The sequence below is a fragment of the Megalops cyprinoides genome, chromosome 24 (genome assembly GCF_013368585.1).
Source record: "Megalops cyprinoides isolate fMegCyp1 chromosome 24, fMegCyp1.pri, whole genome shotgun sequence".
NCBI classification, from domain to species: domain Eukaryota; kingdom Metazoa; phylum Chordata; class Actinopteri; order Elopiformes; family Megalopidae; genus Megalops; species Megalops cyprinoides.
The window spans coordinates 21,181,314-21,200,558 of record NC_050606.1 but is presented as its reverse complement, the minus strand read 5'-3'; the positions used below and the strand labels follow the sequence as shown (position 1 = coordinate 21,200,558).

Genomic DNA, 19,245 nt, shown 5'->3' with positions numbered 1-19,245 from the left:
CTCAAGATTCAAACCCGCAACCCTGTAGTAACCAGTCCACTTCTCCAACCACAACAGCACCCTCTGCTCTGTGCTAACCCATGGCCTATAACAGGGTCTTCACAAGAGCAGGTGAAAGCCAACAAGCCACTGACGCAGTATAAATGTAAGTGCGATTCCAGACGCCGCCTATTGCTGCCTAATAAAGAACTTGTGCACCATCTGTCTGCCTGCTCCTCTTCAGCCATGCTGTGAAAGCACCGGTGCTGGGACAGGGCTCTCTCTCCACTCCACCCCCCCCCCCCCCACCCCCCTTACACACACATACACACACACACACACACACACACACACACACACTCATTAGCTGCTTCTCTGCACCCTCTGTGCTGTGGGGCTGTGGGATTTTTCTGCCCTGTCTCTGAGAGCCCACACTTCTGCATTGTCCCCGACTATGAGGTAGTGTAAAACATATCAATACATAAGCATTGTCACTGTCACAGACAGCGTTTATTTTTACAGTGTTCACAACATACATCGCATCATATATTTACACAAGTTTGTGGTGGTGCCTGAATGCTGTTGTGGTTGGGGGTATTGTTAAAATGGTCTGGAACTGTTGCTAATACAACTTGAATGGATAGACTTCTGTTCTCTTGTGCTGGAATTCGCTCTGGATAACAATGTCTACTACATGCATATAATGTAAAGTAATGTAATGTGAGTTGACATTATAATGTATCAGCTCTGCAGACTATTATATACACTACCAGTCAAAAGTTTTAGAACACCCCCAATTTCTGTACAGGGAAGACCTACACTTTTAAGGGTTTAAGGGTTGTTCTGTCTGTCTTCCTTTGTTAATTGCCTTTTTCTTGCCATTATGATAGCAGTGTACTACTTCCTGCAGTGCAATATTGTCCAAATAATGCTTCAGAGGGTGTAGTGGCACAGTCTGTTCTAACACTGCTTTTGTACAGACAGAGGGTTTGTAAGTAATCAACAAAAGTCGGGACGCCTGTAGGAATTATTTGCATCAACTTTCAAGGCTTAATTTACTTCCATTGCTGCAGAAAAGTTCTAAGCTGTTAACCCATTACTTGTTCCCTGAAAAAGGCCTTTTTATAACTCTGAAATTTACGTTATTTTTCAGTTTTTGGTAACCTAAACTTTTTTTAACCTCTGGCAGTTTACCGATTCCTTTTGGTGCATTTCAGGTCATTCACTGGACTTGAACTGCTTAAATTTCAATAAAAGTGGAAAGTGTATGTGTTCTAAAGCTTTTGACCGGAAGCGTATGTGTATGTATATTATATAGATATGTATATATTTGTTCACACACCATATGTCCTATACACAGTATATTTAGGTACATAATGTGGCTGTTCTAGGCCTGGCCATCAGTATGTCTCTGCAGTCACACACATTCTCATCACCACACAAACAGGATAGAGACACAAAGGCCCATTTTATATTCCCGGGAGGATACAGAGTGGTGTCCCAGCACTGCCTTGCGGGACGTCTCCCAGCTGGTTAACGCAGAGGGCCTGTCAGCCCCGGGTCCACAGTGTGCGCTTCAAAACGCGCCATGACAAATGGCCCCCAGGAAGGAAAAAAGCCTGTGTCATCCACCACAGGCTAATTAGCCTTTCAGCTCTTGGTTTAATGACGCAATGCCTTATGGGATTTCTGGTGTTTGATAATGCTGGACTAATGCAGTGTTTGGGGGCCAAATGGCATCAACGAAACCACATCTTAGTGGATGGCTAATAAATATGGAGACACCTAGCTTACAGAGAGAACAATGAGAAAAACTTCCGTAAGCTGGTTCCCAAACTCTGCTGCACTTTGAAGCATCATTTCTCTTGCTGCCGTGCCCTCTTGGTCCAGGGTCGGCATGAATACTGAATGAGTGTTTATTTCCCCCCTCAAGATGTTTTGGGAGACTGCTCACCCGAGCTTACTCTGTTTACTTGCAGCATACTCTGAGCAGTAGTGGTGAATCACTGGACTGGACACACCGGTGCGTGCCACATTCGCACGACCCCAGAGCGGTGCTCTGATTGGCCACTCATCCTGCCACCTGCCAGCTGCGCACGTCTCAGCCTGCTCCCGGGTGTCCAGATGGTGGCCTACTTGCACGTTCAAAGTGACATGGCATATGCTCATGCGACCACTCCGAGGGCCACTTTAAACAACTGTGAGGTCATGTGACAGGAAGCTGTGGCGGGAACAGCAGATGGCCCAGCACCCCCAAACCAGCCCCCCCCCAACCCCACCCCTTCCCCGTCCAACAAGTCCTTCAGGTGGCTCAGTACTACAGCTTAGATACTAAGCAACTGGCAAGAGTGGGATTACCTGGGAGCAGCAGGTTGTCACAGCAATGGAGCCCTGGGAATTAAAGTAATAGTGGTGTGGGTACACATTCAGCTCAAACAAAGCAGGGTTACTGTCTATACTTACCACAAGAAAAGCATTCTGCCATTTTTCCTCACAAACTGGCTGTGGAATTTGGCCTAATTTACAGTGGGATTTTCTGCAACCACAGGGAGCATTACATTGTGAGTTTAGAACATTATTTATGTCCTGCATACAGGCCAAGAATGCTACTTTTTCACCCTGTGAGCCCTGTTCTCAAACAGCACTGCTCCTGCTTTGGCTGTTCAATCACAGCCTCATCATAGCATGCATAGTGTCTGTGTCCCTCTGAACTCACACTCCAGACAGCGAGAGTCTGCCCCGCTGTGCAGTTGTGTGGATCTGGACCTGTGACCAGAACATGGTGCCCTTCAGCAAATGCACTGCTTCCACAATTATCTGCCTGCACAAATGGATATAATATATAAATGGTAAGCTATGAACAGTGGCCCTGGGTAGAGGTGCCTGATGATAAATAAGTAATGTGATGTACCCTGAAAAGCACACTGTGTCCCTGTGCAGTCCGGCTGTGCATGGTGTTCCTCATATTCTACTTCCTGCAGAGCCCACCGGACAGAAGAAGCTCATGGCTATGCTTTCTGATGAGGGATGTTAGCTTCTCGGCAGCTTCGGATGTCAGCGAATCCCCACTGTAATGGTCTGGGAAGACTCAGACTCGGGCGGCTCCAGCCATGTGGCTGCCTCAGAGCCTCTTAACGTGATCCAGCCATGCTCTAAAGAGACTGGTGTGTGAACCCTATCTGAATTCGGGTCTTTTCCGTCTAAGCACTTTATCTGTGCTCATTTGCAAATATTTATGTAGTTTTTTTTTTTTAAAAGTAGGTGAAATTAATTTCCTGCTCCAGTTAGATAAATGTGTTAAGCAATGTAAATGTGAGGCTAACACTGATAGCGATGCGGAACAGCCCAAGGTGCTCTTAAACAGGCTTAGCGAGATGTTGATGCCATAAGCCCCCAGTGTGAATGTTGTGTTGCATTGATACTTTCTCAAAAAATATCATGAAATCTCCCCAGATCAGATTAAATGCTTCCCAATCGCAAATCCACTCCACTGGCAGGATGGCTCTTTCACCTTAAACTGAAGCCCTGGGATTAGCTATGCAGCGTGGGGGCTCCTCTCATTTAAAAGTGTATGCATCACAACGGTAATAGCTCAGAGTAGCAGGAAAAGCCATCCTATTTTCACACATACAGCACATATTAACGAGCGGTCTGGCACTCTTACTTTCACATGCTGAGTAAATAGTGTTCAGGAACATATTTCTCACGTTTAGGGTTAAGGCGAACTTGCTCTGCTACCAACACCCCCCTCTGGTTAGTCCTTAGTTTAGCAATGGTCAGTCAGAGTTCACTCACTGGTGGTTTACAGGGAGGTTTAAGTGATACATACTGTATGATCAATAAAGCAATAGGATCAGGCCTGGAAGTGGTGTCCAGGTTTTAAGGCTTGTATGTGTGCTGAGATCAGTACAAAGTCGTTTAGGCATGTGGTTGCTAGGGCACTCGAGCGCGGCAGCAGTGTCGCCAAGCGACGGCGTACCGCTACATCGAGGCACCTCTTCCTGTGTGCTGCCGCGGTAACACTGCAGCTGCTGCGCGCAGCCGCGTTCTGTCTGTCTGCGCAGCCGAGAGAAGATGCTAACTAGGTCAATCAGATTCCCAGCTCTCCCCCAGGAGCTCGCAGGAGAGGAGCCGGGAACCGCCTGTCATTTGTCTGGATTGGGGGGGGGGCACTGCAAGAGAGAGGGGTCTTTTCTCCACCAATGCTCCATTTACTGACTGGGGTAATATGCTCCGAAAAAGAGAAATATGGTCATAAATTCGAACATGAAATGTTTTATGTGTACCAAGTACGGAGTGTGCTGAACTGTGTTCTGGTATTGTTCCCAACCCAGCCAGAGCTTTGCATTAGAGAGAATGAGGAAATAAGAAACCCACTTTTCTGCTGTGGAAGGCTCTCTGATTACTTAAGAACACTAGAAATCACACCAGTGACATCGACGTCAAACATTTCATCTATGTGCTGACTGATCAAATCTCAAAATCTCTTGCCTTGCATGATCTTGCCTTGCAGATTTTGACACACAGTACAGGATCTGGCAGTGTGAGCTGTAGGTAGGTGCTGATCGGGATTCTTGATGACAAAATGCTTAAGAAAGGCACACCTCCAACCACAGCATCTGCCTCAAACGCGTTTGCTAGACGTGCCCTGCTTTAAGTCACTGATCTTTCTCTCCATCTGTCCCCAGAGTCTCAGCACAGTCTGAACCATATGGAGGGATTGTGCCCTACTGGAAATATTTGAGGTGTGTTCTTGTGACTTCACGTGAAAAATGAGCTGATTGTAATGCCTTATGACCGGGTGCTATGGTGTGTCTTTGAATGTAAACACGTCCCCAACGTTTGTGTGTGGTTTGGGCTGAGGGTCATGGTCACACCGTTGCCAACTAACCAGATAAAAACAGGGCCTCCCCACTGCTGCTTTTCAACTGTTAATAAAGCAGTTATCAGCTGTCACCATATCACAGCTGGGCAGAAAATAAATCTGTCCTTTTCCCTCTCGTCCCCCTCTTTCCTAACAAGCCCAGAGATGAGCCAAGTGGTTTCGTAACAGGCCGGTTGTGTCCTGCCCCTTAGCTGCTGTCATCCTGCTGGGTTCCTACACCTCTGCCAGCTAAACACACTGAGATTAGCGTCATTGCTTCTGCCAGTTTGACACACTGAGGCTGGCATCAACACTTTCAGCTCAAACCGCTGAGACTGGCACCAATGTGGCTTTCAGCTAAACGCACTGAGACATCAGCACCTCTGCCAGCTAAGTGCACTGAAATCAGCATCATGCCACTGCTACCTACTGAGAAGTGAACTGAGACTGGCATCAACGCCTGACTGGCCCAACGCATTGAGATTTGCCTCAACGCCTCTGTAATCCTCAACGCACTGTGACTAGCATCTACATCTCTGCCACTTCAACACACTGACATTAGCATCAGAGTATAGTTCTACTTAGGGGAAGGCTGGAAACAGCTCCACCTGGACAAAGGCTGGACACTGAGACTAGTGAAAACTCTGGACAGTTTTAGTTCCGGCCCATGGCCATGCATTATTCATTTCACCCCTCACTGTCCAATCCAATAGAATAAACAGTTTACAGCTACACAGAAAAATATCCTATGATCCAATCCAAAGCTTGGTCTTGGCATAAAGGTGAGACCTGCAGCTGAGAGAATGGAGAGTGAATAGAGAGAAAAGGCTGTGTGGGGCCAGGTCTACAGCATCCCTCAGCAGGAACTCATCCCAACAGTGGGAGGCGAGCGTTCACATGTGTTGTATATGCTCACTGTGTGCTCTCACTGGCTCCCAGTATTGTATCTACTGGCTTTTAGTTAAAGTGCAGCTCTGTGCACAGTACTCCATCAGCTCAATGTCCTTCTGTCAAATGTCAACCCTGAAATTTGGGGTTCGATTGATTAATCCTATGGTCCAGAGCCTCTCTACTAGACATTTAGCATTAAAGAGATGGATTGTGGATAATGGACCTGAGACAGACTGGTGATCGGTTCAGTCGGTGTAGTAGCACATTTAGCCCCTTCAAACCATTGATACTGGGTGGGGGGGGGGGGGGGGGGGTCGGGTGGAGCTGGCTTCCACCCACCTGATTTATTTACTTACTAGGCCATTGCAGATTCAGCACAGCCCAGGGTGTCTCTGGAGTCAGACGACTGTAAATAAGTCCTCACTACTGGCTGCTGAATGGCTACATTATTCCCATTACACCCGTGCCAGTGTTAGCAGTTCCAGCCAGCTTAAATCAATTAAGAAGAAAACAATCTATTACTTCAGACCGGCTCCCAAACACTGCAAATTCCAGCCACCCATGGTGTCTCATTGTGACATTAAAAACATGCTGGAGACAAAACGTCTTCTTAACACCTGCTCTGACCCATGCAATGAAGGCAAAGATGGTGTCAGCTCCCAACCTCACTGTGAATCTGGAGAACTCCAGGCTACCCCCCATTCTCAGAGCCCTGGCACTAACCTCTCTCTTCCTGGTCTTAAACCCAATCTGTCTTCTGTAATACTTTAATACTAGCTCAGTCTGAACTATGAGAAAGAGTCATTTTACTACTAATTTCTGGAATTCAGATGATAAATTTCACAAGGAAAAAAAACACTTGGATATTATAGGTATATAGCTTATAGATTAGACAATACACTTTTTGTGCGTAAAGCATATGTGCATAACTGTGGAAAATCATGATCATTTCAAAATATGTAATGCAACCCAATCTGTTTCTGCAGTTCAACAGATCTGAGTAGGTCTGGCTTATTGGATTTCCACAGAGCAGGAAAGACTGCTGTAGCAACAGAGGTGTGTTCAGTGACCACACAAAAAATAAAGCACTCTCCCTTCCACGGCACCCAAAACCTGCGATAACTCAAGACTTTAAAAGGTCAACAGCGTCAAAAAGACACGGTCCTCTTGTTTACTGGCTTGGACCTTATTTGGGTCACAAAGCCTCAACGGTGTGGAACAATGGCCTGAGCTTTTACAGCAAGATGGTGTTTAAGCGTTGGCACGGGCAGCCCTGATTTGGCAGGCTGTGGCAGTCCAGAGCCCTGCCAAACCTGACACACAACCACAGAGTTCTGACAGCTTATAATTCACCGCTCACAATGCCACGGTTTGACCACACGGTCACCCCACACAAACTCTCGACAAACATTACATGCAGAGAAGGCAGTGTCCAAGACACATCGAAGAGAGCTGATGGCAGGACGCTTTCTTTTTGTAAAAACCATGACCGCAAACAAGGAACACAAATGAGGACCGCAAACAAGGACTGCAAATGAGGAATGGAAACCACTACCGCAAAGGCAGAATGCAAACCAGAATCACAGACAAGTAAACAGTAACAGTTAAGAACTTGGAATGTGCACATTTGGGAACTTAGCGCTATGGATGTTAACACTGCATTCACACTAAAGGACCTGTTTTTTGGCTTCTGTCCTATTCTGAGGCCCAAGTCTCCCAGTGATCCTGCAATCAAGGCTCCGCGCACCTCTTTGACCTACTTCTGTGGAGGCAGGCTACCTATGCTACCTGCCGCCCTGTCACATCTCATTAGATTAATCTGACGGAGCTCCCCGTCATCTCCTTACAGCCTGGGACTGCCAGCTGCCATCACACACAGCACACCACAACCCGAGCAACAGGTTACATAACTGCAACGTAACCACAATGCTGTGGGAATCTCAGAATATTGCGGCCGTGTTCTGGGAAAGCCATACATGGGACAGCTTACATGGGATTTTCTTAGACTGACTAAACACCTTAACAAGAAACAAAAGTGAGTGCTGTTATTCACGAGCATGACATACTGAATACAATACTGCTCCAGATTCTTCAAACATCCATACAGTTCCTGCCTTATCAAAACCAAACATCAATATCCTCAACATGTTCTTCCCCAACTAGAACATAGAACTGTCACACTTTGCTGATAACAGACTGCAGTAAAAGCAGTGGTAGATCGTATATAAGTGAGGCAGTGAATACAGGTGGAGTACAGCAAAGACATAAACAACACATGGCCAGGTGATGCTGGGTGATCAGGTATACCCGCTCCAGCAGCAGCCCCCATGTGATCCCAGTGACCAGGTGCACACATTCCAGGTGCGGCCCAAGTGATACTTTTGATCAGGTATACCCGCTCCAGCACCTGCCCAGGTGATGCCAGGTGAGCAGGTATACCTGTTCCAGCACCTGCCCAGGTGATGCCGTGGCCAGGTAGTCCCCAGGTGAGGTCTCAGACTCACTCACCTCCTTGGCTCTTTCCAGCTCGTTGTGCAGGGCCTGTTTCGAGATCTCCACCTCGATGATCTTCTGACGGAGCAGCTCATTCTCGTCCTCGGCCCGCGACCGCTTGTCCTCCACACTCTCCAGCTCGTTGTGCAGGCGTACAGAGACGTCTTTGGCCACCTGTGTTTGTGCGCACACACACACACACACACACACACACACACACACACACGTTCACCTTCAGGCTGCGATTTAGCTCACTTATCAACAGGAGGAGCCTCTCCCTTACTCACAAACTGACTCACATACCCCCAGGAAGTAACAGCAGGTCTTTCATTTTAAAAATAGGCAGGGAAAAGGCACCAATAATGGGATACACAAAAGCAGCAACCCTGCATGAACATGGCTTTTTACTGGTAGGGTACATGCGAACACACACTCACACTCACACACACACTCACACACGCACAAACTTGCACACATAGGCACACATACTGTGAAGGAGAACCCCTTCACCTGTCCCCCAAAAACTGTTGAATATTTGCCAATTTGTTAAATGTTTGCTAACAGGATCTTGTCTGTCAGTTTTTCGGCCTTGTCAGTAATTGAGCTCATTTCACATCAAACCAGTTAGTTGTTTCATTGTTACTTGTCAGTTTGTAATTGTCTGTCTAAACAAGTCATTGTTTAACAAGCCTCACCTGCCTAATCATATACATTAAACATGCGTGTGTGTGCACACACACACACGCATGTATACTGACCTTCAGGTCCTGCTGCAGGCTTCTGAGAAGCTCCCCGTCGACCCGGCCCGTTTGGGCCACCCGCAGGCTCCGCTGCTCGGCCTTGCGCAGACGGTACTGCAGGATGCGGCAGTTCTTATTGGCCCGGTCCAGCTCGCGCCGCAGTTCCTGCACCTGGTACACCTCCTCCTCCAGGTAGCTGTCCCGCACCTCCTCCATCTCCGCCCGCAGCTCGTCCACCTCGTCCTGTCCAGGAGGAACATCCTCAGTCCCAGTCTGGCCCAAATTTCACACCACAATGTCCATTTTTCCTCTAACAGCCTCACACGTACTGGCAGAACGATGACAGCAGTGCATGGGAATTGGGCTGACTGCATGTTCAGACACTTGACTGTATACTGCTGTTGTGCCATTCAGGTAATGAACCTGAATTACTTCAGTAAATAACTTGCCACATAAAAGGAAAATACACAAAAATGTGATTTAACCAAGTTCTCTCTCACTCATACACACAAACACTTGGGCGAGGTTGGGCGTGAACCTCACAGGTGTACTTTTACATTACTGTAACCTAACAGATGTTTTAATGTAGAGCAACTCACACAGGTTACAATTCTTACATGTTATCCATTTATACAGCTGGATATTTACTGAGGCAATTAGGGATTAAGTAAGTTGCCCAAGGGTACAAAAACTGTGTCCCAGCAGAGAACTGAACCAGCAACCTTTCTGTTACAAGCCCTGTTACTGTGCTTCAGCATACTGCAGTAGAGTTTGCCAAAGATGTGCAAAACAAGCTCTTTATTACAATACATGCCACTTCAAAGTGGTGTGTTGTTAATGGCATCATGCATAAATTTCCTTTCTCTATGACTGTTTCATCAATGTTTCATCAAAGTTGCTCCAGATAGTGAAACAAATAACAGCTGCCCAGAGCGGCATCTTGCTGGGGGCAGCACGGGGCGCTTGCACAAAAAAATTTGGAATGCTGACATTTGCGCGATTGGTTTTCTGTCGCTCATTTGCACGTCACAGTGTCATGTCACCGTGTGGGTCAATTAACCTTGTCGGAGTAGGTATCCTAACTCTAGTTTGTGAGCTAGGCAGGCTACTGCCTGGGAAGGTCTCCCACTCAGATGTACAAGAGGGGAAGGGGGGCGGGCGGGGGTAGGTTGACCTCAGGTCTCCCCACTGGAAGCCTGAGGCAGGGGGAGTGGGGGAATCTATCAAATAGCGCACCTCTAACTTTGTACAGTACTAATGCAATTAGTGAAATCAGTCACACTACGAAATGCTACCAAATAAACCACAATTCATAATATTCATAATACTGTAAATATACAGTTTCACAGACATATTGTTGCATTTTTTTCTGGTTTGTGCGAAATCATTAAGAATAATATAAAACCAGTCTGCACACCACCAAGGTGAATTGGTTTAGTCTTGACTCTTGGTTGACAGTGTTGGGGATGGATAATGTATTGATGCTCAAGTGCCAAATCAACACAAATGGATGAGAAAAGGTCTAAGCCATCAGGTGCCCATTTTAGGAAAAAGAGGAAAGAAGAGGAGGAGAAACGTGCAAAAGATAAAGTTATGCAGCTATGTCATGTCTTTATGAGTATAATATTATGCATGTAATGAAATAGGCTAGTATAACACTTATGTTTGTTAGCCTATGTTGCTATGTTGCTTGGTATGCTATTATACATAGGGTGACAATATTCCGTTTTCTGTCCAGCTAGCTTACATAACATTGGATATAATTTCACAGTTTCATCATGATAATGTGTGTAGCCTGCAGCAAAATGATTACAACCTAACTAGCACATTACTGATTTGGTTAACTCTCATTGAGGTGACATCATAAAGGTTTTCTTTGATTGTATTGACTAGGTCAGTAAGGGGAATTTCCAATGCTGTATGCCAACTTAAAAGTCGTCTATATTATGCTGATATTTTGTATCTTTTGTGATTATTTATTTGTGTTGTTCCAAATGTCTGAATAAAAATCAGTGCAGAATGGCACTTTTTTTTTGTTGAAGGGGGGGACTGAAGGGGGGGTCCGTCCAGGGCGCCATACAAGCTAGAACCGCCACTGTCTGTACCACCTGTGTTTGTGATGCCATGCGGGCACTCTGATTGGCAGACAGACTGACAGGCCTGCTCCTCTCTAAGCCCTGTTGGTGCCTCCATGTGTCCTCTGGATACTGTTGAACACTGATCGTTTTAATGCTGGTACTAACAGATGGAGAGTGGACTCTAGTGTTCCCTATCAAGGGAAATATCCTAAGAGCACAGCAATCCCGTTTCTGCTGATACCCAATACTCAACTAATCAGGGTGAGCCAGCATAGGGTAGCTCAGATGCGCTACTGTATCACAAATAACCGTTAAACACTCCTCTGAAACAGAAACATCAGCATCAGCTCATTCATAAGCACTGTGGCTGTGTAGTAATCAGTCACCAGAAGAGAGGATGAAGGACTGATCAAAACAGATTTTCTTTTCTGTGTCTTTGTATCACAACAGCTCTGTGTGGCAAACAGCTGGTCTCTTGACTGTCTTTTTTCAGAGCTCCTGTTGCTTCTATCAAACATTTTTTTGCTCAGACGTGCAAAGTCAAGCCTCTATTCAGTCTGGCGTTAAGATGCTTTGTGTTGATGCTTTGTCCCAACTGTTGAGTCATCCATTTAAACAAGTGTTCTATATTCATTTGTCATTCAATACACGGTTTTGAGCAGAGCAGCCACCGAAAAGGAGTGGTGTCAGAAATGAGAAATGTACAATTGTAAAATGCAAATTTAGTAAAATGTGTATATGACTGTGTTGAGATTTGATTACTGTTTTGTATTGCAGTGAATCATACTGTCCAAAGGTAACCACACAAAACATGCAGAGATGACATGGTGACTCCATGCCATTCACTGAAAAAGAGAGGGCCTGTATCCGAGTCACACTCATTCCCTACTTCCTATTCCCTACTAGGGGATGCTAGGTAGTGCACTATATAGGGGATAGGGAGCGATCTGGGACACAATCAGAGTGTGTACAACCTCTATTAATAGTGCACAGTTTTTAAAAGCCTGCAGTGGGATCCAGCTGAGATATTCTTATTCAAAATATGAACTACAAAATATGTCATGTTATCCCATTGATGTGAGGTATTTCTCTGATGTGCCAGTCTATCTTTGACATTCTTGAGTGATTATACACAAGCGTGGCTCCGGGGTGATCTGCTGTGCAGAAGATACAGATTTATGTTAATGCAACCTGCTTGGCTGCCTCATGTCATGAATGCTTCCATAACATTAACCTCTGATGGGCCAGCTAAACCTAGACAAAATCCAAGTTATGCTAAAAGTCAGAGGCAATGTTATAAAAAATAAATAAATCAACCCAATGTGCACATGAATAGAGTTAAACTTCACATTGTATTTCGAGTCAGGACTCAGGACAAGGCCTTTGTACTTTTGTTGTACTGGACTGTGCCAGGAACTACATGTATGGTTACTGTATAGCCAGTGAAGTGACCTCCTAGCCACCACCATAAGAACTTGCTTAGTTCCCCTGTGTGTCTAGGGCTACTACACGCAGTGGGCTAATGATCTCTTGGCAGTGTGCCTGTTGGATCCTCTCTTAGAGTGTGTGCTGTATTACCATGGCTACATGAGCAAAAAACTCACGAGCCAGTCAGTGATCACAAATGCAGCTGGATCAGCGTATGAGCTAATCAGTGATCACAAATGCAGCTACATCAGTGTATGAGACAATCAGTGATCACAAACACAGTAAAATCAGCCTATGAGAGCAACAATGATAACAAATGCAGTTGGATCAGTGTATGAGCCAATAAGTGATCACCAATGCAGCTAGATCAGCCTATGAGACAATCAGTGATCACAAACGCAGCTAGATCGGTGCATTAATCAATCAGTCACCACAAATGCAGTCACACAAACACATGAGCGCACAAGCCAATCGGCAATCACAAATGCAGATACATAACATTTGTGTAATTATGCTTTTTGTTTTCCACTCCACCTGGTCATATAGAGTGTGAACATATAAAGCTGAACCAAGACTAATCTGCAGAGTCAAAGGAAAAATAGAAAGGAGACCATGTGGTATCACAGCACAGAGGAAATACACAGGCAAGAGAAATGCTTCTAGTCCCAAAAAACACAGAAGCCAGAGTGTGACGATCTGGCTCGACACCAGGCCTTCACTTACCAACAGGACCACCACCAGGTGACCGACACACTGAAACAAGGTCATGACACTGTGCCGGCCCAGGTGAAGGGCCACAGCTGGTAGCCAGACGGGGCAGTGACAGCCCCACCCCCACTCCCACCCCCACTCATCCTGTCCTTCCTGCCACATGTACATATGGGCTCAGTCAGTGGTTATCAGCTCCTTAAGGACACGGCCATTGTGACAAAAGCCAATTAACTTAGTTGTTCCCGCAGTGAGATGGAAAGATAATTGCGCGCAGCAGAAAAGCCGTGCGGCTGTGAGGAGAACCGGGGTGCACTGCACATCAGAGGGACGCAGCAATTAGTCCTCCCCATTTTCCCCTTGCGCTCATCCCGCACTTAAATCAAACGCCGTGAACACAGCAGATTGGAGAACAGCTACATCTCATGTTCCTCTCCGACACAGTGCAGATGTTTTTGGAACGGTTATCTATACTTTCTGCTGCTGGGACATTTTAACATTTTGCAGTTCTAGCATGGTGAAAAGACAGCCATCCCGACATATGTAGGGGTTCTGTACAGAGACATAGAGGAATGAACCGGAGACACACAGATTGACTCTGTGTTGTTTGATGTTGCTACACGCTGCTGGTGCAGCACAATGACCGTCTGCTGAGCCTCCATTTGCATCAGGCTGATCTGTGATGCCAGCTGCCAGGGAGACAGCGCGTGAAACTGCTGCTCATGAGGTTAGGAACAGTGATCATTCTGCGTGTGCAGAGCTTTACTTTCACTATCAGAAAGGCACTAACTCATCACACAAGCATATGCAGAGGCACACTCACACACACATATTCAGGAACATGTACACACCAATACCAATATATATATATATATATACATACACACACTTAGAGGTTGGAAATGAACCTCACAGATGTACTGTACTTCACGATACAGCAGAACAGCAGTGGAGTGTGCCAAAGATGTGCAAAAAGATGATGTCCATTTCAGAGTGGTATGTTTTTAACGGCATCGTGTGGCATCATGCATAAATTTCCCTCCTTTGTGACTTTTCAATGTTGTAATGAATCGTTCAATTGCACGCTCTTAAGGAAGTGTGATCAAGTTCCATCTATCGCAGCCTGCCAGTTCTCTTTTCACTTGCGAGAATACGTCTGTTCCCTAGGCTTTGAGCTGAACGGCTGCATCTACACATGATGTTGCACCATTACGGGAAAGAAAACAGGGCATCAGTGCACTCAAGAGAGGTGACTGATTATTGCGTCATTGAAATCGCTGGAAATGACAGGATAAGGAAAATGCACGAATAGGACAACAGTTACGCAAGGGCATCATTTCACACGCGAATATTACGCTAATGTAGTTTTTAGTGGAAAAAAAAAATCGATGCGCACAAAACCCCGGGATTCACTGTGCTACAAAAGAAGCGTTTTATTTTGTACAGTCTGCCATAACGTACGGATGTATAGGTGCACGCGAGCGATGACCAAAAACCTCATGATCATAATACTGATAAAAGTTCTGTAAGCCAAAATGCACGGTTACTCTTTTGCAACGCATCATGCATATGTTGTAATTCCTCCAATATGACTGAACATAGCACAACATAAATAAGTTATAATTTTTAAACACAAGGCTAGCTGGCTATGTTAATTACCTTGAGATAGTCATTTTCTGAACGCAGGTCTTCAATTTCCCTTAATAAATCCTCTTCTATTAACTCCTTATTGTACGGGGAAGGTACATTCTGGGTCTCGGCTTTCAGACCGAGTTTACATTTCTCCGTCAGCTCCACGGCGCCGCACTGTTTTTGCATAAGCAGAACGTGGGACAGCCTGTCTTTCGCCGCGGCTGCTGATGCGGCGCAGGGTTCGGGCGTCTCCGAAGACGCGTCTCCTTGCAGCGCGCCATCCCCCGCCTGCGGGTCTCGGTCGCTGGAGCCGGAGCCGGAGCAGGTGCCGGACTCGGCATCGCTGCTGGCAGCCTGAGCGAGCCTCTGCTCGTCGGACAGCGGCTCGGAGGGACAGTCCGACAAATCCGAGCTGCTGTCCGTGTGACTGACCCTGCCGAGGCCACCTCCTGTAGGAACACGGATCGGGGAACCGTGGCCGAACGAGCCTGGGACTAGATGGGAGATTTTATCCTTTTTACTTTTAGCAACGTGTTGGCCAGCGTCGCCCTGCTTGCTGGTGACTTTCTGCTCCGATGTCCCATGTTGGGTAAGCTTCGCTCCCTTTTTAGTTACCGCAGATTTAGGATTGCTTTTTGTCGGAGCTGCCTTGTCCTTTGCTCCAGGGGTAGTGCGCCGGGAGAGGCGGCTTTGAGTGGCTAATAGCCCTGCTGACGGCGGCTGCTGCTTGCTCGTCAGTTTGGGAGATTTTGGTGCGATTGCCGGCAATTTGGAAGGCCTGGAGTGAATATCCTTCAGGAAAGGTCTTGCTGGAGAAGGCGCCCTGTTTAGCCGTTTCTTTTCCAACTGGTGGTTCAGCTGTTTGATTTCGCTGTTAGAGCCATGCGGACTCTCCATTATCCACACGCACCGGGCAGGGGAGGGCGATGAAAGAACTGCTCAATCCTCAATCCCACCGAATTTCCCCGACAATTCGCAGCGGAAACACAGTTCTGCTTTTCAGGTGATCCTTTCATCACTCCGGATGGGTGTACACCGTTTGTTTGCAGTTCCCTACTCACATCTCAGCGGTGGACTCGTGCATCAGCTCGTCTTTATAATCCCCTTTACTGGTATCCGCTCTCCTTGAAGGAAATGGTGCGGCAATGAATGAAATTTAGCAACGGTACGATGCAAGTCACATATTCAGGCGCCCGAAAGCTACTTCTGTCTATTATCGCTTTGATTCATTGTGTCGCTGCGTTTCGATTTGTAATTCCCCGTTTCCCCCGTTCCGTATCCCCCCTTCTTCGCCCCGGTTAATCGGTTCCCGTCTGTTCCCCCTTCTGCTTCGATCTGACATGTAAAATCTGTAGACGCTGCGGTCTCTGCCTCTGACGCCCGTGGATTCCCAGAAGCGCATGCGCTCGTTTCTCATAAACACGAGCACACACCCCTCGCACCCGGTCTAGAGACGCACGGGTGGCGGTGAGGAGCCGTCTGCTCCTCCGCATGAAAATACGATACCTATAAAATGACGAGAGCACCGAGGGCCTATTAAAATCAACCGACTATCTCTACCATGCTTTCACAGAAATGCATTCAGATTTCACAAAACAAATTGGTGTGCTCAGTTACCATTATGTTAAATACAACCACATAAACGCCTGGTTGTTTTAATCTGTATTTACCAATCCAATCAAATTAAATGTAAGATTTTCTTGTTCCGTTTTTAGAGTGAGAATATGTCATGCACAATTGGCATCACTTATGTGTTCGTGTGTATGTACTCCTTAGATGAAGGGCATATACAGTTAGGTCCATAAGTATTTGGACAGTGACACAATTTTCATGATTTTGCCTCTGTATACCACCACAATGGATTTGAAATGAAGCAATCAAGTTGTGATTGACGTGCAGACTTTCAGCTTTAATTCAAGGGGTTTAACTAAAATATCATATAAACCATTAAGAATTATAGCAATTTCCCCCATTTTCAGGGGCTCAAAAGTAATTGGGCAAACTAACATAATCATAAATGAAATGATCATTCTTAATACTTGGTTGAAAATCCTTTGCACTGAATGACTGCCGGAAGTCTGGAACCCATGGACATCACCAAATTCTGGGTTTCCTCCCTCGTGATGCTTTGCCAGGCCTTTACAGCAGCTGTCTTGCTGCTTGTTTGTGGGTCTTTCTGCCTCCAGTTTTGTCTTCAGCAAGTGAAATGCATGTTCATTCTTAACGGTTTATATATTTTTGTTAAACCCCTTGAGTTAAAGCTGAAAGTCTGCACTTCAGTCCCATCTTAATTGCTTCATTTCAAATCCACTGTGGTGGCATACAGAGGCCAAATCATCAATTGTGTCACTGTCCAAATACTTACGGACCTAACTGTATGGCATGAGGTCAAATTTATGCAGCTTAGACCTGAACAGCTCATAGCATACACCATAAGCATTTTTAGCAGTTTATGCCAGATATCAGTTTTTTAAACCAGATGAAGTGTGTAGTTTAGTTCACTCAGTACCCATAATAACCACCTAAGAATAATATTGAAAATCAGACAGGAACAGGTAAACACAAATACGCTTTGTTGGACATTCTCATAATAGAATAATAGAATAGTTACCAAGTGGACGTATCGTATTATAGAAGAGACGAACAACTTGACTTACCTCATTGCCCCACAATCTTCTTCATGCGCGTAGGGACTCCAAAGATAGGGTTTATGAAGTGAGATGCTCGACTCATCTTTACACTGTACGTTCAGTCCATGCTTTGCCAAGGATAGAGTTCCTTAGCCAAACTAGAGAGGAACACAGTGCCTCATCTCCTAGAGACAGACTGTGTCTGATCTTGCCATGTATGACAGAAACAGAAATTCAGGAATTACAGCTTACCCGCACAACTAAGAGCTGTTTCTCTTTATACCGCTACAGCTTCTGGGCTGTAATCACTGTCTATTGTAGGAAGCCAGTCAGACTACGTCAGAATTCAAATATTCGATGGTACATTTTATTGCACTAATTTGTTTGGCGTTTGGATTATTGCATACTATTGACGTCGAATACCACAACCTTGAACTCCTGCTCTACAATGCAAGGTCAGCCATTTTTTTTGCTTTGAGACACTGCACAATGATCTCTAAGTGTGGCAGATATGAAGTTTAAAATCTCAGTGCCTGGTCATTCACGAATGACTAAACTGTTACCGACAGATCTTACTAATAAGAGCTGCTGGTTCAATATCATACGACAGTTGTAATTCTTGGAGTTTGTGAGAGGTAGTTGATAGTTTCAAAGGAAAGTGAAAATCTGCTGCTAAACATGACTACTATGAAGCACAACACATTTTCATAAATCATTTCAATTTCCACTCATAGTTACGGTCTTAAATCACAGATACATATATAATTCCACGGTTTTGCGGATTAGAATCTGTAGTACAATACTGACACCTGGTGGCGAAGCCATGATATTATTTTGAATACATACATCACAATGCATTGCTGCACAATACATCACAAAAAAGTTCATAGCTGTTTTGGGGTAATAAATATAAAATTTATTTGCACTTCATTAGTTTCAGAATGGCACAAGTTATAAATATCACAAACTGCTCAAAACATGCCAGCGTACTAAATTACATAAAACGCCTCTAGTAACTTGAACAATGTACAGTTTGGAGTTTCCTCCAATGAGAAGATGTTGCAATGCACTGTAATATCAATAGTTATGTTTTAAATTAAACTAATGAGAAAAACGGTTACCTGTGTAGTATCCGGAAAGACCTGGATCAGTGTCTACTTCATTCCAAGGACAGCTGATTGAACAGGGCGGACCAAAATTACCGTACTTCAGAATATAATTGGGCCCAGAGTTAAACAGAAACTCCACTCTCCCCCCAAACCTTTATTGCCTCCCTCTGCATTCACCTCACGTACTCATGGAGCTTACCAAGCGAAACACAGGTAAGACATTCACAAAATCTTGCGCACTCAAAATAGAGAAAAAAAGCCTTTAGATTGCTACTGGAACTATCAACGCCTATGTCAGGTCGACACACTGAACAATGCCAACCAAACAGCACTTAAAGGCAATTTGAATTAGCAATATCTCATGTTAATTTTTCGGCGTTTATTGATAATTAAGCGACAACGTTTCGGTATGAGAGTTGATACTTCCGCGATAAATGCAAAGAATCTTTGGAGCATTAAGAGTGTGTGGTTTCTCTTTTCTGTGTCTAAATGAAGATTAGCAGTTAGCCTGACCTCACAAAGCTTGTCTGCACACATTCTGATTCACGGTTTTATGTTGGCGGGTACGTCATTACGGCCAACGGTGGTGACCCTGAGGAGGGCAATGAAAACGGTCCGCTCCAAGTTAACAAGAGGACGCCAGAAATGAGGCTGCTAACCCAGAATGAAAGATCCCCATTCATCTCCGAGTCC

The 19,245-nt window shown here is 45.4% G+C and overlaps 1 protein-coding gene across 2 annotated transcripts in view; it reads right to left on the bottom strand.

Annotated features, from left to right (window-relative positions):
* Nucleotides 1-15,024, bottom strand: part of LOC118771115 (microtubule cross-linking factor 1-like) — a 56,474-nt gene extending 41,450 nt beyond the window's left edge. The window contains exons 1-3 of one of the 2 annotated variants that reach the window (XM_036518996.1): nt 14,841-15,024; nt 8,986-9,210; nt 8,243-8,401 (exon numbers count right to left, since the gene is read on the bottom strand). In XM_036518996.1, coding sequence (XP_036374889.1) covers nt 8,243-8,401; nt 8,986-9,210; nt 14,841-14,999 — 543 coding nt within the window. In that variant the 5' untranslated portion in view covers nt 15,000-15,024. The remainder of the gene's footprint in view (nt 1-8,242; nt 8,402-8,985; nt 9,211-14,840) is intronic. The other variant, XM_036518995.1, reaches the window with a different exon arrangement.
* Between the last annotated feature and the right edge of the window lie 4,221 nt (nt 15,025-19,245).